General features: G+C 39.2%; 1 protein-coding gene across 1 annotated transcript; it reads left to right on the forward strand.

Moving 5' to 3' along the window:
- The first annotated feature begins 5,550 nt into the window (after positions 1-5,550).
- Positions 5,551-21,622, forward strand: akt2 (v-akt murine thymoma viral oncogene homolog 2). Its single transcript, XM_060877647.1, has 14 exons — positions 5,551-5,694; positions 11,489-11,699; positions 12,476-12,604; positions 12,896-13,007; positions 13,846-13,984; positions 14,071-14,202; positions 15,585-15,650; positions 15,758-15,826; positions 15,918-16,040; positions 16,490-16,618; positions 16,776-16,990; positions 17,153-17,240; positions 18,693-18,795; positions 20,148-21,622. The coding sequence occupies exons 2-14, from the start codon at positions 11,654-11,656 to the stop codon at positions 20,225-20,227; spliced, it is 1,431 nt and encodes a 476-aa protein (XP_060733630.1). The 5' UTR covers positions 5,551-5,694; positions 11,489-11,653; the 3' UTR covers positions 20,228-21,622.
- Positions 21,623-23,033: the final 1,411 nt, after the last annotated feature.

Raw genomic sequence — 23,033 nt, forward strand, 5'->3', positions numbered from 1 at the left:
CATGCCTCTGTGTTATCTCTGTGTGTCTGTTTTGAAATGTCTCTGTGTTACATAAGCATATCCTGTTAATCAATTGACCAACTCATTCTAAGCCTGTTTATGTCCTCCTGTTTATCGGAAGGAGTTTACAATCCCATCATTTTGTTCACTATAAGAATGTATGAAACATAATATTCTGAAGAAATGATGTTTAAGGCACCAGCATAAAACTATTGACCAGCTATTGTATGGATGATGAACTGTTCTCAGCAGTAGCAGTGGCACTGGAGCAAGACGTTATGTCACAACACGCAGCCAAAACTATTTCCATATTTCCAACACGACTACAGAAATCACAGAAAGCAATTACACGTGTGTCTTTATTTGTGTGTACTCAGTGGTCTTAGTTTAAAAGAAGACTCCTGTGTTTTGCAATTTAATCAATTTGAGTAGTTTTCTGAAGAAGGAAAAAAAAACTTCTTGATTCGCTTCAGAAATTATTTTGGAGGAAAAAAAATAAGGATTTTTTGGGATTAAGGATTAAGGATTTTTTTCAAAATTAAGGATTTTTGGCTGCAGCAGTCATCAAAAAGATACAACAAAAATTCTAAGAAGAATAACTCCTGAAGAGCCTCATTATATATTATGGTAATGACAATTTAATGGTTTAAAAAAAAAATCCGTAAAGATTTATACAACCCCAGGCTGAAACTATATATTTCTGGAAATTACAGGCTTTCTTACACTAAAATATATTTCTACCTTTTTGACTAACATTTGAAAATCCAGTATGTTTTAATCAGATTTTTCACGTTAAAAGGTTAAACCACATTGGATTTATTATAATGTGACTTCTAATCACAGCTGTTTGTACCAGTAGGGTGAATATTTGTGCAATCCCTTATGTGCTATGATACCATAATCATGCCATTTCCAGGTTTTATCTGTAAAAATGTGTTCAACAAGGAATCACAAGCACATGTTAAGATACTTTACCTCCATACATAAAATAAGAAGAAAACTGCATTTGTTGATTTTAAGACTTAAAAATTAAAACTGAAAGACACAGATAAACTCAATGTCTAAAGGGATCTTCAATTTATGGACATTCATTTGCATTTACATTTAATATGTAATAAATATAATACAAAAAATTATATTAACAGCTATCACATGCACATTGACACTCATTCACACCTAGAAATAATCTGACTGGTGTATACGGAAGAGACCCATGCAAACGGCGAAATACTGCCACATTACTCACATGGTTGCCACGGAAAAACATGTACGGAATATATGGAAGAGACCCACACAAACAGTAAGTAAAGCTCAAGATTGAACCTGGAGCTGTGAAGCAGCAACTCTACCCTATAGAATCATCTGGAACTGTGTTGGAGATCTCATCAGTGAACAGAAATGTGAATGCTGTTCAGAATATATCCATAAAAACAAGATCATGAGAGGATATTCATTCAGAAATTAATATCCAAGTGGCTAGTCAGTGAACCTAGAACATGTCCAAGCTAGTGGACAAGTTCCTTACTGGGTTTGTCACCGTTTTCATGTTTTCTTCTTAAAATTGTCTCAGCCTTCAGATCCTGTAGCTTTAACTAAGTCCAAAGTGTCACATTTTTTTCTACATCTCAAGGTATTTACCTCTTTATTTGAAGAACCATAGAAGACCCTAGAAAGATCTTAAAAGACTCCTTATTTATAATCTTCCCCAAACAAAGAGCGTATTCACCAGCTCTGAGGACTGAGAGATAGACATAGGCGTTTCACACTTAAATTAAACCATAGAACTAGACAGCTGTTAAAGTTAGTCTCATTTACAGTGTAGCCAATTTTCCAAAAGAGATATACAATTATAAGAAAGTTTTCCTGAGCCAATTTCAGAAACTGAGTGGAGTTTGATAGCAGGCTATTCTGACAAATAAAGATCATTTCTTTTAAATAAGATTTCCTCTCCCTGAAATGTGGCCCAGAATTGGGTTGGGAAATGCAGGCCATATTTACATCAGGGACATTTCAGTAGTCCACTTTTGAATAAGAACTTCCCAGCCACCTCTTGAGATGAAGCCAACCATGTGAGGATCCCGAGGCATCTAAGATTTACCAGCTCCAGTTGGACTGTTCTTCTTGAAGTTTTCGAACATACTAAGAGGAGATGCCAACTCTATGTGGTCTTTGAAGACAGACTGTCAGACTGTATATTTTCACACCTCCAGTGTTACCCAATTGAGAATAGGTTCGCCTTTGAGTCTGGCTCCTCTCAAGCTATCTTCTTTTGCCATCCCTTTTACCAAGGGAGTTTTTCCTTGCCACAGTCGCCTGAATCACCTCAGGCTTGCTCATTGAGGATAAATACAAACATATTAAAATATATCTAATATTAATCTTGATTTTTTTTTTATTATATTAACCTTTTGTTTTACGTTTATATTCTGTAAAGCTGTTTTGGGACAATGTCAATTGTTTAAAGAGCTAAAAAAAAATTTAATTGAATTGGTGCAAAATTAGGAACAATGAACACTCAATGGCTGGGGAAAAATGTAAAGGTCCTCTTCTGACAAGTGTGGTGAGTGTTCTGTCTTGTACTGATTGGTCAAGCAGCGTTCCAAGAGTGGATATATTTCCTATAACTGCACCGAGACTGTAGCACTCTGCTCTGTTTGCCAGTTTTACTGAAAGCATCTTCAATGGGTATGAACAAATTAATGTTAGCTTACTAGTTTGGGAATACTGACTTGTACACTGCGGTTACATTTCCATTAATATACAGTTAGGTGGCTTCCATAGGATCTATTTCCACTAGAAAATATAGGATATTGTGTCCAAAATGTCAGCTACTAGATATTTATTTCAGGTTTATATAACTGTTATTTGAAAGCAATATTGCACTCGCAATCATGTGTTATACAGAATATGTGCACTGCTGTGATTAACTACTGCACTAACTCTGTGGGCTCGTACCCAAAACCAAATAACAGATATGCTACTATTCAGTGTAACCATGCTCTTGCTGGTGAATTGTTGCTTTACTGTTTCACCCTCAGACTGGAGAAAATAATTGTAATATACAGTTAGAAAAGCACCAGATAATACAGAGAATCTCATCAATACCTTCCTTTTCTCATTAAGCAACCCATTAATCATTATAACCCTTAATCCAGAGTAACTTGCAATTTATACAACTGAGCAATTGAGGGTTAAGGGCCTTACTCAGGCCCTTAACCCTCAATTGCTCAGTTGTATAAATTGCAAGTTACTCTGGATTAAGGGTGTCTGCTAAATGCCAGAAATGTAAAATGTGCCCTCTTATGAGGTAGATACCCCTGACCCCAAGCTGGCAGAATTCCATGCCCTGACAGGAGTGTGCGTACAGGGACACAGAATAAGTCATTCTTTAGGGATCTGGAATCCTTAAAAGGATGCATTAACATTAACAACTCATAGCTGTACACCTCAATACAAAGTAGCAGTGCCTTCACAGATCCATGGGGCTCCATTAGGTTCTTTGCTTTCCTCCCACCTTCTTAAAACATATGAAGATTGCGGAAAACTGCCGGACCTTCACTTCAGCCCCGACTGCACTTACATCTCACAGTATGGATTCCCCTACACCTTTGTTATCACATTTCTCAACTGTAGCAGCAGAAAAGATTTTACAACTTCATTACCACCATCATCAATAGATCCATAGCATCTGGTCAGGTACCAACTACTTTCAAGAGAGCAAGGGTTATTCCCATCCTAAAGAAACCTGCTCTTGGTCCATCAGACATCAGTAACTACAAACCGGGAATCACTACTTTCGTTTCTTTCAAAAATTCTTGAACGCATTGTCTATAATCAACTGTCTGTCTATCTCTCACAGAACAACCTCCAAGATCCCAACCAGTCTGGCTTTAAAGCAGCTCATTCCACAGAGACAGCCCTTTTGGATGTCTCTGAGAAACTACTTGCTGCTAGATCGGCCAAACTGTCATCTGTCCTTATCCCCCTTGACCTTTCAGCAGAGTTTGATACGGTCAACCACAAGACTCTCTTGTCCACCCTCAGGAGTCTTGGGATTTGCGGATCAGCTTGGGAATGGTTCGCTTCCTACCTGGAAGGATGCTCATATCAGGTAACATGGAGGGGAGTGACATCTGCTCCACACAGACTCTCCACTGGTGTCCCACAGGGCTCAGTATTTGGTCCTCTTCTTTTCTCCCTGTATACTCACTTTCTTGGTGAAGTTATTTCTGCACATGGGTTTTCTTACCACTGCTATGCTGATGATACACAACTTATCTTCTCTTTCTCACCCTCAGATACCACAGCTTCTGATAACTGATCAGTTAACTGATCAGTTAAACCCATGTCATGATCTTGCTATATCCTTGCACAACAATCTGATCTCCCCTTCAGCCACAGCTCGCAACCTTGGTGTAACCATGGACAATCAACTGTCCTTTTCCTCTCATGTTGCTAATGTGACTCGCTCCTGTCGGTTTCTTCTCTACAACATTAGAAGGATTCAGCCATTTTTGTCCACACAGGCTGCTCAGGTACTTGTTCAGTCTCTTGTAATTTCTAGACTGGATTACTGCAATGCACTGCTGGCAGGTCTACCTATGAATGCAATCCGTCCTCTGCAAATGATCCAAAATGCAGCTGCCCGGCTTGTTTTCAACCTGCCAAAGTTTTCGACATACCACCCCGCTGCTGCGATCCCTCCACTGGCTTCCGGTAGCTGCACGCATCAGATTCTAAACACAGATGCTGGCCTACAAAGCCAAAAACGGACCAGCTCCCTCTTACCTAAAAGCCCTCATCACTCCGCGCACTGCACCCCGCACCCTCTGATCTACCAGCACTGCTCGACTGGTGCCACCATCACTCAGGGTAAGAGGCAAGTATACTACAAGACTCTTCTCTGTTCTGGCACCAAGGTGGTAAAATGAACTTCCCCTAGAGGTCTGGACAGCTGAGTCACTGGCTATTTTCAAGCGGCGGTTGAAGACCTACTTATTCAGGAAACACTTCAACTAGCACATCTTTTGCATTTAAAAAAAAAAAAAAAAAAAGACTTTTTCATTGTAACTTTGAACAAATGTTTTAAACTCATGGTATCTTAAGTATGTAACTTAGTGAGCCAGCATTAATGTATTCAAGGTTAGAGATTTAAGCACCTATGTATGTTGCTCTGGATAAGGGCGTCTGCCCAATGCTGTAAATGTAAATGTAAATATGACTAAGCGTAAAGCTTATTATAAATTGTCTTTAGGTGTGAATGTTTGTGTGCACAGGGCTCGTGTAGGACTCACCACGACCCTGCCCAGGATAAAGCAGCTACAATAGCTGAATGAAACCAATGAGACAGATTTTTACTTTCCTCTATGAACCCTGCTTGGGTTTAATGAGGGTCAAGCCTCATTAACACACATATTTAATAAACTAATTTCAGCAGCTACAGTAAACGGCGTACATTAAACCAATACCATTCAAATCAACAGATTAAACCATTATTCACATAAAACAGAATAACAAACGAGTCCGTGAGAAAATGGGGGCTGTTTTTATTGTTGTTGACGTTGACATTGGCGTGACGTCACATCCTGTTTGTGCTCTGGCGAGGAGCTGAAGGCCTGAAGTCTAAAAAAAAAGTCCAAAGTAGATTCAGAAACTAAATCTCGGCGAAAACGGTTTGGCGGACTGCGAGCTGCGGTGAGTGGGAAATAACTTTAACAGTGTTGACGCTTTATTTGAATAAAAAACACAGCGCCGAGAATCCGTTGTGAGTTTTGATGAGCGCACTTACATTAGCATTTAGCAGCCTTCAGCTAACACACACGCCGTTAGAAGGGAAGCAGACTCAGCTAAACCAGCAGCTGGGCTAGCATTAGCATTAGCATCAGCATCAGCGCGGATTAATACGAGAGAACAACGGACGTAAATTTGAAGTCATAGCGAAGCCTGATTTATTTCCCTGCGTGTGTATTATGTTCTTAAACTAATCCAATGGCCTCCGTTTAACGAGTGTAAACACGGGACACTTTCTAGCATGTTAACTGAGCTGACTAACACAGCTAGCCTAGCATGCTAACTCTCCTTGTTTTTACCAGACAGTTTTATATGTTATAGATGTTATGTGTGGTGCACGTTAGCGAATGTACGACTTAAAACGAGAAGCATTCTTGCTTTTTTTTATGTATTTAACAAACCCGGAGACGAAATTACACCCTGATGTCTTGTTAGCTTAATTAGCTTAGCTCGCACTTTCCTGGGTGCACTTTAACGCTACCTGAAAAGATTTGTGGAACGTTTCATTTCCATTTCAAAGTGAATGGTTGTTTATTTAAGCCTGGACTTATAGTTCTGTCATTTGTACAGACTTATTGTACTTCAGCTGTGTTTGGTAGTTTTGTCCTACAGAGTTATGGCAATGCAATGCATCAGTGAAGTCAATAAACAGTTCATCGAAATCGTGTTGAACTGGAACACTTTAGTTATTGTTTAGGTTTCTATCATTCGCAGAACTTTTAGATATCTAATGCAGCGAATAAACACAAATGGGGTCAAATATATTACTCTCCAACACATTTTCTAAACGTATTAATAAAAAAAGTTCTAATATTTCTAGCAACTCGATTTGTATATGCTAGCAGTGTGTGTATATGTATGTATTTATATATAAAGTGTGTGTGTGTATGTATATGTATGTATGTATGTATGTATATGTACATATATATATATATATATATATATATATATATATATATATATATATATATATATACAGTGATACCTCGAGATACGAGTTCAATTCGTTCCGTGACCTTGCTCGTATCTCAAAGCAATTTTCCCCATTTAAATTAATTGGATTCCCATTAATCCGTTCCAGCTCGCAAAATTCCACTTCGTTCACTTACTCGCACTCTTAATGTTACTTTACACTTAAATGGAACTTAACTAAACTTAATTTAGAGCGGGGAGATAAGCAAATAGAAAATAGAATAGACCCCCGTATAACAGAACCATTAATCATGCATAGAGTTAAAAATAGGAAAGGAAAATAATAAATGGATAAATAAATAATTAAATAATTAGACGGGGAGAGATTTATGACGTAAATTGGTACAACGAACATGGGTTACGGCATGGTGGAGTCGGGGTTGGAGGAGGGAGTTTAAATCGCAGCGAAGCGCTAGAGCGGCTCAATGAATGGGAATTTAAATGTTCGGGTAATATGGATGTCCTAACCGGATTGGTGCGCGTCGTGGACAGCTGATTAACAGCTGATGCACGCTTGACGACGTGGCGTGCCAGAACTAACGCGATGCTTGATTTCTCTTAACTTACCTGAACTTAATTGCTACAATTTCTGTTTTCTTTACATTAATTTTGCTTAATTTTCTTCATCGCTTTTCTCTTCACTTGTTTTTGCCTTTTTTGTCACTCTGTCCTCACTAACATCTGCCGGTCGTTTTCATAAAAACCTTTCCGGTCGGCATATAGGATGCGGTGTAGTCGCGCAAGTTAAAAATTTTTTAACGGATCCAACGCTTAAAACAGATCCGCAGATGATCGGCACCTCACGCAGCGCCTTTGCGACTCTCCATAGGAAATGAATGACTACCTGTTTATCGGCCGTCGTTTGACGTGTGCAGTGGAAAGGCGGCTTTAACCGAGTGAGACGCGGGAAGCTGAGGCGGGGGAAACAGCACACGTGGTTGTTGGGGATCTTTGTTGCGGAGGCAGCGGTTCGGATGCTCGTATCTCGAAAATTTGCTCGTATCTCAAGCCAAAAATATGGTCGAATCACAGCTCGTATCTCAAAAAATTCGTATGTCAAAGCACTCGTATCTCGAGGTATCACTGTGTGTATATATATATATATATATATATCACAGAATACATAACTGAAGAAACTAATTGTATGTATCTGAAGACAGTGAGAAGTGAGTCATGTAACACAGACCCATTAAAACATTTCTGTTTCTGGCACCGACCTCACATTAGTAAGCAGTGGTTTGTCAGGAGGGTCTAATGGACCTGCTGTCTGACCCCAGACTCACAGCAGACTCGAGACAGGAGTCTGTTCCGTTTACACTGCACTAAAGGCATGGAGCTTTCTTCATTTTTATAAAGAAAACCAATCAAATGTACCACCACAGGAGTGAAACACGGGGTCACTTGAATTACAAACAGGGTCGCAAGAGAACATAATCTTTTTTTTTTTTTTAATTATTTTACAAATGAATATTAGAAATATTTGTGGAAGTTGTGTGCAAATATTTTGAAATGTTATTGGGATTCATATTCAGACAAGCCATGATAATAATTTAGATGTGTCTTTTTGATTATCTTTACATGCTGCACACGTGTTAAGCAAAAATAAATAAATAAATAATATGCAGATGTCTCTTCATATACTGCAGTGAAGAAAATCATCATTGGGTGTAAAACCTATTACAGTTAATAATTGAAATTTAAAAACGTCCCATGTCATTTCCAAACCTACTGTAAGGTCTGTTTTGAATATTACAGTATATACAGTCTATTGGTTTTTTAGAATAGTAAATACTATTGAATGTAAGGTCAGAGTTTCAGTCTATTGTTACGATTTTCTGACTAATGACGACAATCATGATGACAGTGGAAAGATTTCAGTTGAGATGGAGATTGTCTGCATGTTTTAAAGCAATGTGTGATTTAACCTGCTTATATATTTCACAATTTGACTTGGAATACTGGCATGGAAAATTTGGGCACCAACATGCCATGTAGTGAATACCATGTTAATATGTAAATAAGAAAATAATGACGCTGCTTTTGTACATGCATGCAAAATCACGCTTCAGTTATAAACGAGGCTGCTTTCTGCTGTGCACAATCATTCTACTACAGAGTGGATTGTATTGTAATAACAAGCACTGCAAGTGGTATTCTTTGGTTTTTATACATTTACATTACATATGCTTATGTTATTGACAAACACTTAATTGTTAAAGTGGTAAATTGTGAAATGTGGGTTGATAAGGACTTGCAGAAAATGAATAATGCTCATTTGTATTTTTTTGGCCAGAATCTCTGGGTTATGTGGTCAAATGACTTTGGGCCAGCTGTATGAGTGCAACCAAACTCAGTACATACATATGAGACAATGAATAAATGGCATAATCATTCTGTTTAGTTTTGAGCATAGCTTCTCATTTTTTAAACGTGCGTCTGTAAATCTGCCTCTTGCACAGTGTTAACATCGTTGAAGAAAGTGTGATTGTGTCATTTAAAAGAGTTTCTGCCATCCTACTTGCATTCAAGAAAACCTGTCCACCAAGGGGAAGCAAGTGGTCAAATGCAATTATTTTACACTTTTACACTTCTTTCAGCTGCGTCCTAAACCGCATTTATATTGTGTATATGTATATTTCGAACCTTGTCACCTTTTTCACCTCTTGTGACTTTGCAGGTATGATTCATGCTAATGGGCTCTCCTCAGTCATTTGACCTTAATAGGTGAAACTATTATTTTATTCTCCATTATTTCTGGCTGGAATAAATGTAAATAAATGTAGTCAAGATTTCATCACATCTCTTTAATTAGTCCATTTTACACTGACTAAAATGGCATTGAATATTCTTCAACTGCATTTTAGTTTAGGATAAGCTAAGTAAGAACTGAACCCAATATTTGTATTATTTAAACATGTATCGAGAGAAACACGTGAAAACCTGGTCTGAACTGAGTACACTCTTGTTATAGATGTACTCTCATTGATATTCTTGCAAGTTTGTATGTGGCAGCACATAGAACTGTCTGATGAAATTTGGCACACTGCTTGTTAAGGGTCTAAGGAACATTCTGAATAATTTTGGGTCATGTGCTGCCAACGCTCTAGCACCACCGTCTGGTCACATTTGGCCCTAATTTGGAAGTACGTGTATGGTCATAAGTTTATCCAAAGTTAAAAAGCCAGACATTCCCTCAGGATTCCCTGGGTCAAACCGAGCTTAGGATGCCAATTTCAACCTAACTAGAGTTCCCGCCATCTTGGATTTTTCAAAGGTTTTGGTTATTCTACATAAAAGGCCAAGAAATGTGATGCAAAATAGTATGTAAGGCTGTATCTCAGCAACAACTTTTGTGCATTGACAAAAACAGTCAGCATGTTCAGGATCACAGCCTGAGGCTATACATGAGATTCAAGACAGCAACACCTACCAGATAAATGTGCTTACATCAACTTCCATTTTTGCAAGTCCCCCTCAATTCCTTGTCTTATTTTCAACAAATTTGGCTCACATCATTTACAAACCTGACCAAAAGCAATCAAAGGATCTGTTTTCCTGTATGTGAGAGTATCTCGGCAGTGCATCTATGTAACATTGAGAAACTTGATCAGTATCCTAGGCTAGCTTTTTTGATGACTCCCCATTTGTCCTATAAAAATTTAAGCTAAATGTGTAGTTCCTTTTTTTTTTTTTTTTATTTATTTATTTATTTATTTATTTATTTATTTTAAAAAAACGAGTCTATGCAGTATGCTGAAGCAAGCACACACTATTGTATTAAAATTCAGGTGCACTTCCTGTCAATCTTGGATTTTGTCAAAAACAGTTTTCAAAAATTTGAATATTCCAAGTGGCTTTGTGTAATGGGCCAACTAATCTGACTGTAGGCTGTATCTCAGCAACGACTTTGAGCAGAACCACTAAACTTGGTATGCAACTTAAAGACTGTGGCCTGAGGCTACGCACCAAATTGTGACCGTGCCTCCTACTGGTAGAAAGCTACAGTATCATGCTAGAAGTGCTGAATTTTTTTTTATCGTCCTACCAATCTTAACTAAGGTCTGGGTGCTAGGCACTAAAAATGCTGCTTGCTGCTTATTAGCATATTATCCATGGCCAAGAAAAATGTCTGTTCCGTGATGCTATTTACTTGAGCTCTGTGTTATCTGGATTTCCTCATGTCTTTGGGTTGCTTCTTGGTGGTTAAACAAGTTTGTTGAATTTCCTTGAATTTTCTTGCCTTCATGTATTTTGCCAGTGGTTGTCAATTCTGTGCCGGTTGTGAAAAATCTAGCAGTTCCATGTTTTCAACCATGTCACCATGTTGCCAATCAACACTAGGACACACAAAATCTAAGGAACAAGAGCAGGAAGTTCATTACTGGCTATTTTTTGTGTCTGTTGGGGAGAAAGCAAGCTGGAAACCTTGATCACTGAGCCATGTTGAATTTAATTCTTTTTAGCACAAAATTTGACACTATTTGGTCTTAATGTGCTTGGTATAAATCTTTCCACACTGTATGTGTGTGTGTCTTAACTGGTGAGTAGTGTGTTGGTAACTGGAGATCTTTAATGCTCAGTGTTCAAGGTGGTTGGGAACTGTTCCAGGAAACTCAGTGAGGCACAACTGTTGCAGATTTTTCTTCTAGAAGAATCATTAGTTATGTACTTTTCGTTATTTCAGATTTGTTGCATGTAATGACCGTGTATTTCTTTTGTCTTTCAGGTGCTTTCTGTGTGCGTGCGTGTGTGTGCGTGTGTGTATATGAATGAGTGTGTTCCTGGTTGTGATCACTCCTCTCTCTCTGGCCTGCTGATCCTCTGACACCTTCACCCTCAGCTGCACACACACTGACACACAGACGCACACTGAGACGCACACAAACGCAGCATGAATGAGGTTAGCGTGGTCAGAGAAGGCTGGCTCCACAAGAGAGGTGAGTAAAATTGCTAACACTAACTCACTGTGACCCTGGGTTTCTCAACATGTACATAATGTGTAGCACAGTGGAGTTGACGATGAGGATGTTAATATATGTTTCAATGGGATGACTCATAGGGCCTTACACCTGGTCACTTCATGCGTTTTCTGTGATCGGATAGCTATACAATCGTAAATACCAGGTCTAAATGCCCTCTGAAACGTTTTCAAACCACTTCAGGAGGTGGTCTGGGACGCATTTCAGATGAAACTGGACAGGTGTAAATGAATGTGGTTGTTCAAGCCACATACATCAGCGCTATAGTCCTCCCAAATGGAAGTACGTCACTCGCAGGTGATCTTTCACCCAGGTGTCTCGTTGGGTCTTAAAATGCACTGCTGCTGCCAGCGAAAATGCAACAAACAGTAAATGCTGTTTTTTGTAGCATAACCGTCGTAACAAGTTTTTTCGTCTTCTTTTTGATTGCATTCTGAAAACCACATACACCAAAGTGTGTTCCATTTTAATTACCCTGGAAATGAGGTAAAATATATTTGCATTTTGGGCAGGAGTAGAAAGATCGAATTGATCTCCGATTCGCCAAGACGCATTTATGTGGCCTAATGTATATGGAACAGTTTTAACAAATCAGATGGCTATCGGATCAGAGAAAACACATGAAGTGACGAGGTGTAAAAAGGCCCATAAAGTAGAGAAGCATTAGTCTTTGTCATTTATTGTTATGTCTCTAAATATGGCTGTCTTACCCACTACCTGTGTCTCCCACATAGGTGAATACATTAAGACATGGAGGCCACGGTATTTTATCCTGAAAAGTGATGGGACATTTATTGGTTATAAGGAGAAACCTGATTTGCCTGAGCCAAGCCTGCCCCCCCTCAACAACTTTTCTGTAGCAGGTGTGTGTATGTTGGTGTGTAAGATGATAACAGAGCAGTGGGGTGTGTGTGTGTGTGTGTGTGTGTGTGTGTGTGTGTGTGTGTGTGTGTGTGTGTGTGTGTGTGTGTGTGTGTGTGTGTGTGTGTGTGTGTGTGTGTGTGTGTGTGTGTGTGTGTGTGTGTGTGTGTGTGTGTGTGTGTGTGTGTGTGTGTGTGTGTGTATCACGTTCAGTAGTATAAGGCATGTGTGTTTTGATCTGTTGTAAGGACCTGCTGTTGAGTATGTGTGTGGTGGTGTTTTTTTTTTTTTAGAATGCCAGTTAATGAAGACAGAGCGGCCACGTCCCAATACCTTCGTTATTCGCTGCCTTCAGTGGACAACAGTTATCGAAAGAACGTTCCATGTCGACAGTAATGCTGAGAGGTAGGTTACAGAGTCAGCCGAGACCAAGTGATCCGTTTTTTTAATACACTGGTCTTGATGAAGAAACCTTAAAATAGCCTGTGGTCAGGAGGGTGCTCATTAGGGGTGATAAAACTGTGTGTGTTTGCATTGTAGAACAGCTTTTATATTAAATCTCTTGCATTGTCAATGTTTATCACCTTGTCATTTTAAGATGAGAGAGGGTTTTTTTTCTTCTTCTGAGGCTTAGACGTAAGCAATTTTTTCATGCCTTACATGTGCACGCATACACACACACACACACAAACACAAACTTAATAGTAGATGGTGTAGCCATCTTGGAGTAAAGTACTTGGCCACATAAACAGTACAAGTCGATGGAAATGTATTCTGAAAAAAGATTACTGTTTTATCATGCATCTTAACTAAGCTTGACCCTATGGCACATGGACAAATCACTTGTTGGCTTCATTTTAATAGTCTCCCACAGATGGTAAGCACGTGAGTATTAACATGAAGTGGAACAAATAGTGGCAAAAGAATCTTGTTTTGAAAATCTACCATATAGATGAATGCACTAAATAAATAATAGGTAAAGCAGTTAGTCTGTCAGAGGACAAAGGGAAGCTAAACACACACAAACTCTGTTAGAGTTAATGTAGATTTACAACAACTTTGTCTTATTTCATTCAACAATATAATGTCACATTTGTAACCTGATCTCGCAGTCTGTGGGCAATTCAAAATATTAAACCTCATACAAGATCAGTGTATTATGTTCCTACATTTAAGCATTCGGCTATATCTGATCGCTATCATGCATTCATAAATCACTGATCCGGTCCTCTCATCCTCTCAGGGAGGAATGGATACGGGCAATCCAGGCTGTAGCAAATGGGCTGAAGACACGAGAGGAGGAGGAGCCAATGGACATTAACTTCAGCTCATCAGGAGACAGCAGCATGGAGACACCCATGGCAAAATCACGCAGCAAAGTGGTCAGTCTCACACATTCACCAGGGAAATGAGTGCTTTTGAGAATGAATCAGTGATGACCTTTATATCATCTGTTTGTGTGCTGTAGACGATGAGTGATTTTGACTACTTGAAGCTGCTGGGCAAGGGCACTTTTGGAAAAGTAATCCTGGTCAGAGAGAAAGCAACAGGTGTGCATTATGCCATGAAGATCCTGAGAAAGGAGGTCATCATCGCTAAGGTAAAATTCGTCTACACTCACACAGAATTGTCACAAAACCAAAGTTCTGCTCTCTGTACTCATGTCCTGTTAATGTAAAATGTTTTGGGCTATAAAAATGGTCTTTATTACATAATATTCCTGAGATGTTCTGAGCTGCTTGGACTGACCTTTAACAGCAATCTACAATCAGTGTGTCCAGGGTATCGGCTGGAAACTTGTAAATGTAATACAATAGCTGAGAGAAAGCATCAAATATTATTCAATCTATCCAACTTCAGACACAAAAGAACCCATGGAGCCTATGTTCACATAAACTCCAGCCCCAGAACCTACTATGATTCAACTAGAGTTAGCGGGCTAAATGGAGTTGACATTAGCACGGGCAGTCATGACTTCACTTTCAATGACACTTCATTGAAGTCTACTGGCTATCCTAACTGCTTATGGGAATGGTCAGGAGTGCCAAACGCTTGTATTCACATTGTTAACCTCATTGCTTAAATGCTAAACGTACAATATTTGGTTCATACTGACTTATGGTCAAAAGTGCCTTGTTTAAAAACTATTAAAAACAAGTTTTTTAAACTAAAAAACTTGTTTAAAAACTAAAAACTCAAGGTTGAGTATATTGTCCCGGGTTTATGAATAAGAATTTTGAGCTTAGTTTTCAGTAAGTCAGAAGTCTTTGTAAGTCAGAAATCAAAATAATGAGCTTTAGTTGAATACAGTGTCATCTGTTTGTGCTGAACACTTGATATTTTTGCCATGGTGTAAAAATGATTTTTTTAAGTTATTACAAAATGTGCATGTTAAAGGGTACAATAATACATCATTGCATCTCTATTAGCTTATACACTGTTTGTGCTCATTTGGCAAGATGATGTAGTAGCAATGCTTGGACACTGCGTCTTGTTCAGACAGTCATTGAGCACCGACTGGCTGATGGTTGCAGAAGTCGAGCTCTTTTTGATAGGCGATGCTCTTTCTCTGGTATTATTCTCAAAACAGTCTAGTACTTCACATAACACTACTCAGGCAAGGCCAGTTACATCTGCTGTACATAAATTAGTCTGGCTTCAGTTTTGGTGACGTTTGCGGTGAAAATTAGCCACCAAATTCTTTGAGTGCACTTGATTTAATATCTGATTATTTTCCTGTATTTAATATCTTAAATAAATAAATAAATAAATCGATGCTCCACAATCACTGTTCTATGTACATAGATTGTCCATATAAAAAATGTTTTTGATAGGAAATTGACTCTAATATTAACCTATTCATCTTCCATATTTTCCAGTAGCATGGAAACAGTCCTACCGAAATCTTAAGTTATGTTCTTTGTTTAATGCTCAAGCCTTTAGGAAACATAGTTCTGTCATGTCCTATGCTGTGTATTTAAGGATGAGGTGGCTCACACGGTCACGGAGAGCAGAGTGCTACAGAACACCAGACACCCTTTCCTTACGGTGAGACTGTCTCTATATACACACTACCAGGCGGAGAACCACCAGTGTTGCGATTAACTCACAAGTGTGACTGTGTCATGATGTGGTGTTTGTGTTTTTGTGCTCAGACACTAAAGTATGCGTTCCAAACACACGACCGACTTTGCTTCGTCATGGAGTATGCTAATGGAGGCGAGGTACTTAACACCCACCCACTGAACATTATGCAAACATCTTAATGCCACACACCATACAACTGACCCTCCCTTTGTCCCTGTTTGTTTCCAGCTGTTTTTCCACTTGTCCCGTGAACGTGTTTTTACGGAAGAACGAGCACAGTTTTATGGAGCTGAAATTGTTTCTGCGCTTGAGTATCTGCACTCACGAGATGTTGTCTACCGAGACCTGAAGGTCACACACACACACACACACACACACACACACACACACACACACACACTTTCTAACCTTTTATTGAGTTGTTGGATTTATACTTGTTATGGTTCTTATTGTCCACAATGTAAAATCTTATGAAAACCACAGAGTACATGTTGCAATCTTAAACTGTATTTTAGATCCAATGTGTTGAACGGACTACGAGATGCAAACTTTTTCCTCTTTGACAATTGCCGTCAAAGATATGGTGCATTTGCAATAGCTTGATTCAGTCTATTTGCATTGCAACTCCATCTTATTGTATTTCGGCAGCAGTGCTGGTTAACGTGATTCACTGACTTCAAGATTTACTGTAAAATCATAACATTCTGCTGGCATCTGACATTATTGGAGACAGTTAATGTAGCGTTTAGGACCATATTTGTCCCAGAAATATGTTAATCAGCTGCCTGTATGTGTTACAGCTGGAGAATCTAATGCTGGATAAAGATGGACACATTAAGATCACAGATTTTGGTTTGTGTAAGGAGGGAATTACCAATGAAGCCACCATGAAGACCTTCTGTGGAACTCCAGAGTACCTTGCACCTGAGGTGTGTGTGTGTGTATGTGTATAAATATATATCTGCGCACACATATGTATGCAGCAGAGTGTACCTCGCTCCTGGTGTTAATGCACTCATGGCTAATCTCTTTATACTGCAGCTTATCTCTTTCGGTCTCTCACTTTCTTTCCTTATCCATACACAGGTACTAGAGGATAACGATTACGGACGGGCAGTAGACTGGTGGGGTTTGGGTGTGGTCATGTATGAAATGATGTGCGGTCGACTGCCATTCTATAATCAGGACCACGAGCGACTGTTTGAGCTTATCCTCATGGAGGAGATCAGATTTCCCCGGAACCTGTCACCTGATGCCAAGAGCTTGCTTGCTGGCCTGCTCAAGAAAGACCCTAAACAAAGGTCAGGCAGAAACACTGTACTTTTGGACAGCTTAAGATATTACAACTATTAAATCTTTAATATCTGAAATCTAGTGGGCATGTTTCTGAAACGTGTAGCCTAAATGTGAGTCAGAATTATCAGTGTATTAGACCATGTTTTTTTTTTTCTTTATTCGTGAAGGTTGGGAGGAAGTTCTGAAGATGCCAAAGAAGTGATGGCTCACAAGTTTTTCTCCTCCATTAACTGGCAGGATGTACTGCAGAAAAAGGTGAGGGGTAACCGAGATATAAGCACAACAGGAAACAAGTGGAGTGATTAGCTCTATTCGACAATGTACTGATGCATAAGAATGCTTAACACCTTCCTCTTCCACAGACACTGGCTTTTAAGTTCTTTAGGGGATTTAGACTTTGAATGAAAGGATTTATGGAGTTGTTTAGGGGTAAGCTACCAGTTGCTTGAAGACACAACAGTAACAGAACATGTGTAGCTATTTGCAGAGTTGTCAGGTTGATTTTAGCAGATTATGTAACCGGTTAAACTGGCTACCAGCAAATGATGGTTAACAGGTTTCTTTATGTTAAAATGACATCAAAAGTCCAAACAAGTCACTGCTTGTACCTCATTTGAGTCTAATCACAAGTTTGTGTGTGCATTGTGTCGTCATCACAAGCTTTGTGTCTATTTGGTTCACAACTGCTACGGAATGGAATAAAAACCATATAAGTAGGATGCTGGTAATAACACAGAGGTGAGAGCGATCACTCGTTACTATTCTACCTCCCTCTGCCAGAGTCAAGTATGGTGAAGTTCAACGTTGCACTCTTTACAGCTCATTTAGACAACAGTGATGTATACATAATGTGTGTATAAATGTGGCAGACTGGAAAACCCTGTCCAAAAAAAAAAGAAAAGAAAATATTGCTGTGGCTGATTTCTGGCAAAGAGAGAAAAAAAAAAAAATCTGTTACATAGTTGAACATCCATGAAACTGTATTTTACATCAACATTTGTTACCAATAACATCCTTTTAAGCGAGTGTGAGTGCATTTAAGCGAGTGCACTGGGTTCATATAAGGCAGTGTCCGTGTCAGCATGAGGTGGTATATAAATAGCGCAGACCATGACCAAGGTAAATACTAGAGAAATGTTCCGGAGCTTCAGGTTGGGTGTGCAGGAGCCTGTGTGAAGGAACAATACTTGCACAATTTCACTAGATGCTGTTTTGCCAAGGAATGTGATGTACAAGAAAACAGGCCAAATTTTTCCATCGCTCTATGAGCCAGTTGTGATATACAGGTGGCTATTGTAGTCACTTTTAGGGGGGACAGAAATCAGCATTTACACACTAACTGCTCTGCACTGTCTGTTTTGATACTTTTTCTTTCACAGCTGCTATGAACTTTTTCAGCAAATTGTGCTTCAGAAGCACTTCTGTGGGATGGAACCAGAAGGGCTAGCCTTGACACAAACACGCGTACATTCACACATAAGGGGCAATTATTTGTAGCCAGTCAACCTGCCAGCATCTTTTGGGAAGGTGGTGTGAGCTCGGAGGAATCCCACACAAAAACAAAGGAAGAACATATCTAAATAATGTCATTAAAGACGTGTTTAGTGATGCTGATCAGACTGTACTACTATGAAGAGCCACTGTTCATAATTTGTCATTGTTGATGCGATTTGTTCTCACAGACACATTTTCTGTCTATCATTTTAGCTCACCCCGCCCTTTAAGCCTCAGGTGACATCAGAGACTGATACTCGCTATTTTGATGAGGAGTTCACTTTGCAGACCATCACTGTCACACCACCTGACCAGTGTGAGTATAACAAGTATAACACGTGTGCTTGTGTTATCTTGCTGCAAATCTGGTGCACAGTATCTCACTTGATGCTTAGAGTTTGGGTCTTAGTAGTTTTCCTCAGTATACCGAGCAGTCTAAACTGCTCACCGACTTGCAGGGTATGAGGAGAAAACACTCCACTTCTATAGATGATCTCAAGATTTGGCTGCCATTATGAACTTAGTAATGTATCAGAGGAGTGCAATTGTTTTCACACATGACATGGTCTTAACCTGGGATGATGGGATGTGGTAGCCTAGTGGTTAAGGTGTTGGGCTACCAATAGGAAGGTTGTGAGTTCGATTCCTACGTCCACCAAGCTGCCACTGTTGGGCCCCTGAGCAAGGCCCTTAACCCTCAATTGCTCAGTTGTATAAAAATGAGATAAAATGTAAGTCGCTTTGGATAAGGGCATCTGCTAAATGCTGTAAATGTAACCTGAGGTCATCTGATGCAAAACCAGACCATACCAGAGGGATGTATGTGGTTTCAAAACGTAAATTTCACAATTGAGTTTAGTCTGTGTAATATTACCTTTTTAGAGTACAAGTTGTTAAAATGTCAGAACTATGTTTTTACATTGAGATGGTACACATACGTCTACCATTAGAAACACATTTTTTCAGTTGCACTGAAAATGCAAAAGTGTGAATTGTTGAGGAAACCACCAAAAGCATAAAACTTAAGGTGGTCAGAAATCAATTTTGTTGCATCTTATATTGTGCATTTCCTTTAAGCCAATAATGCACTCTATAGAATCTTTAACATCCTTGATTACCTGACCCTACCTTAGAGCAGAGCAACAAAAAATCTTTATCTGTTTCCCTTGTCCATGCACCCATACAGCTGAAGCTGTTCTAGCCTTCTACTGTGCTAGCAAAATGTGCAGAGTTCATATTAATCAAATGAAACCTGTATATTTCAGCTGCTTTGCTCAACGACAATTCAGTACAATCCGTTAATCCCCACAGCAGTGTATATGCACATGTAGTTTATTTAATTTCCACTATAGATTTAGAATGAGCTTTTTCTGAGGTTATTTGACCCACTTTCACATTTCTTTCAATTAAAAAAGAAGCCAGATAAGCCAGAGATAAAGTTCATCTACATGAACTTGTCATAAAACTAAATTGGATGAGGTGGCTGTACAATTAACACCTCCTTTATGCAAATAAGCAAATCTTTTTTTTGTATAGCGTGTCATCTTCCAGTGTATTAATTTCTTGGGTATTTCTTAATAATAGTGATATTTTAGGATGAAGCTGGTTTAAGTGGAACGTGTTTGTGTTTATTAACCCTTGTTTTATTGCATATGTTTCTCTGTGCAGATGATAGCTTGGATGTGGAGGACCCAGAGGCGCGAACACACTTCCCTCAGTTCTCTTACTCTGCCAGTGTACGGGAGTGAAGGAGACACCCACACATACATATACACACTCTCACCAGCAAACCAGATATCATTGCAATGCACACCTACACTCACACACTGTCTCACCAGCAACCTGGACACCATGCTAACACCCATTCGTACACACACTGTTACCAGCAAACTGGAAACCGTTTACACACACACACACACATATACACACACATATACACACACACACACACACACACACACACACACAAAACCTGTCACCAGCAAATCAAACACCATGGCAACTTACTGCGATCAGCAGTGATTAGTGGAGGCCTCATTAAGCTGTGCCTGATCCAGATTGGTCCTCCAGGCTGTCTGTTACACTACACACACACTCTTCACACCTATAAATAAAGTGGGTCAAAGACTCATTGTTTTGAACACCTCAGAAACAGCATATACTGTATACACACATTCTCTTGTATGCACGTTTTAAAAAGAAGTAAAACTTCAGATTGTTACAGTTTTTAATACAGGGAAAAAATGCACGCAAGAAGCCATCCTGCAGTGCAAGTGCCCTTTTTATGCATTCAGCTCTTACTGTGGTGACTGCTGATAGAGACAAAGTGTGTGTGTCTGTGTGTGTGGGGGGGGGTTGGTTTTGTGCGAATGGTGATGTGTGTATGTTCTGAATGTACATCTTTAAGTGTGTTTGTGTTGATTTGAATCTGTACAGGGCCCATAATGTAGGGGGGAGGGGGAGGGGTTGGGACTGGGATTGCATATATGTACACACGCACACATACAGATGCAGTAGATGTGTAAAGGGAAAATAACAGTTACAGCTCTGTGGAAAAGTATGTGTGTGTGTGTGGAGTGTGTCCACTTTCTGTACCTGTAAGGCTGTGTCATCACTGTGTAGCCCAGGGGTCTGCTACAGAGGGCAGAATTCCAAACAGTTCAAGCACTGGGAAGATGTAGTCTTAGGTTCATCGCTTAGAGACACCAGAGTCGTCACTTGGCAGGTGTCGCAGAGGAATCACTAAACTGTGCTGTGTAGGACTCTGCAGAACTCCACACAGCTCTATGTGACCACACCCCAAATACAACAGGCCTCCTGCTGTAAAACACCCGTCACTCAGCTGTACAATTCTGCAGGCTTTGATGTAAAGAGAATTTTATTAAATGAGAATTTGAAATGTCTCTTGCTCTTCTCGCTGTCTCTCTCTCTAATGCTGTTTAATGATCTCAGTTAGGATGAGAGCTGATGGGAGCAATTGAGGGAATGAGGTGGAGTGAGTTTTATGTATTTTTTTATTTTTTGTTTTATTTTTTTTCCCTTTTCTGTTTGTTTCCTGAACAGATCAGACATTTGACATTTTTGCTTTTGTTCCTTAAATCATCCTGATGAGCTCAATATAAATATAATCTATTCCACAAGCTGACTGCTCTCATGTCCTTTGTTAGATACTGTAACTGCGTCTGTGTGTGCGTGTCTGTGTGTGAGTGTCTGTGTGTGCGTCATCTTACGCAATCTATGAAGTTGAGTTAATGGTGGTGCAGACCATCACACTTCATAGCAAATGATGTAATATGACATGCACAGCTCCACCAGGACCAGGAGTTGACAAGACCACCACTGACCAGGAATGATGCACTATATGATGCACTGCACTACTGTCTTGAAGTATTTAAAAATGCTTCAGAGGTGTCTCAAACTCTACAGTCTCTACACACATGGTGATTAGTCAGCGTTTACTTATGGTCAGCCTTTTTTATTTTTTAATTTTATTTCCCAATTGTTTATTGGAGCATTTACACAGTAAATTCGGTTTTCATGAAAATCCTTTGTTTAAAAAAAAAATTAAATTGTATCTAGTGTCTGCTTCTAGCAATAACTATTGACTGATCCAAACCATGACTGATCAGCTTCAAACCTGTACTTTTATATACAGATTTTATATCACACTTAAATTTAAATCACATTTTTGAAATTATACATATGTTGAAACCTGTACATTCATATTAAATTTAATTAAAGAAAGCCAGTCAACATAATTCCAGATAATTAAAATCACTCACTCAAGTGCCACTGTATAAATAAAGCATGAGCTGCAATAGCTCAAGTTGTTTCTGTTTGTCTTTCAATTCTGTGAAATATTAGACCTAGATGCAAGTGCCCCTTCATACTTTGCAATAGTTTGTCCTGGATGAACTGATCTTAAATGTGCAGCTCTATGTACAGGTGTGAACCGAGTTCAGTGTGTCTCAGATTGTGATCCTTTCACAAACAATTTTCAGAGCTGGATAGGTGACCTTGTTACCTCTGTTGTGTGCACAACAAGAAGATTCACATACTCAACTATTTCCCTAGCTGGAAAATATAAAATAATGGAGAACATGTCTGGACATGTTTGGACTTGCTGAAAATAAGAGTAATAAGAAATATTAAAAAAGGTTAATAGAAAAACAGTCATTCTACAATAGCCGAGTTGAGAGCAGCTTCTTTAGTCATCACCTGTTTATTTGCTTCGTTAGGAGAAAGTTCTCATTTCTTTCTAAAAACAAATGCAGCATTAGACTGAAGCAATAAACATGTGCTTCCACCTTCCTCCAGCACAGAAGATGCATTAAATCCAATTATAAGTGATCACTGAAGATGTGTTTAAAATAGCAGGTGTTTATGGCTACGTGTTTCGGCTGTACACATGATCAGATCACCTCAGAGAAATGGTAACACCAGAAGTGACCAATCAATGCATATGCAATGTGTTGTATAGTGTCTGGTGTGGCTGAAGAACTTAGACTTGACGCTGTTTTTAATTGAACCCCCTCTCAGATGACGTTCTCACTC

The sequence above is a fragment of the Tachysurus vachellii genome, chromosome 9 (genome assembly GCF_030014155.1).
Source record: "Tachysurus vachellii isolate PV-2020 chromosome 9, HZAU_Pvac_v1, whole genome shotgun sequence".
Taxonomy (NCBI): domain Eukaryota; kingdom Metazoa; phylum Chordata; class Actinopteri; order Siluriformes; family Bagridae; genus Tachysurus; species Tachysurus vachellii.

Bases quoted from the DNA above. Each gene is read 5' to 3' on its own strand.
- akt2 (XM_060877647.1), top strand. From the start codon at position 11,654: ATGAATGAGGTTAGCGTGGTCAGAGAAGGCTGGCTCCACAAGAGAG. The intron at 11,700-12,475 runs GTGAGTAAAATT...TCTCCCACATAG, and splicing joins AGGCTGGCTCCACAAGAGAG to GTGAATACATTAAGACATGG. The intron at 15,651-15,757 runs GTGAGACTGTCT...TTTTGTGCTCAG, and splicing joins CCAGACACCCTTTCCTTACG to ACACTAAAGTATGCGTTCCA.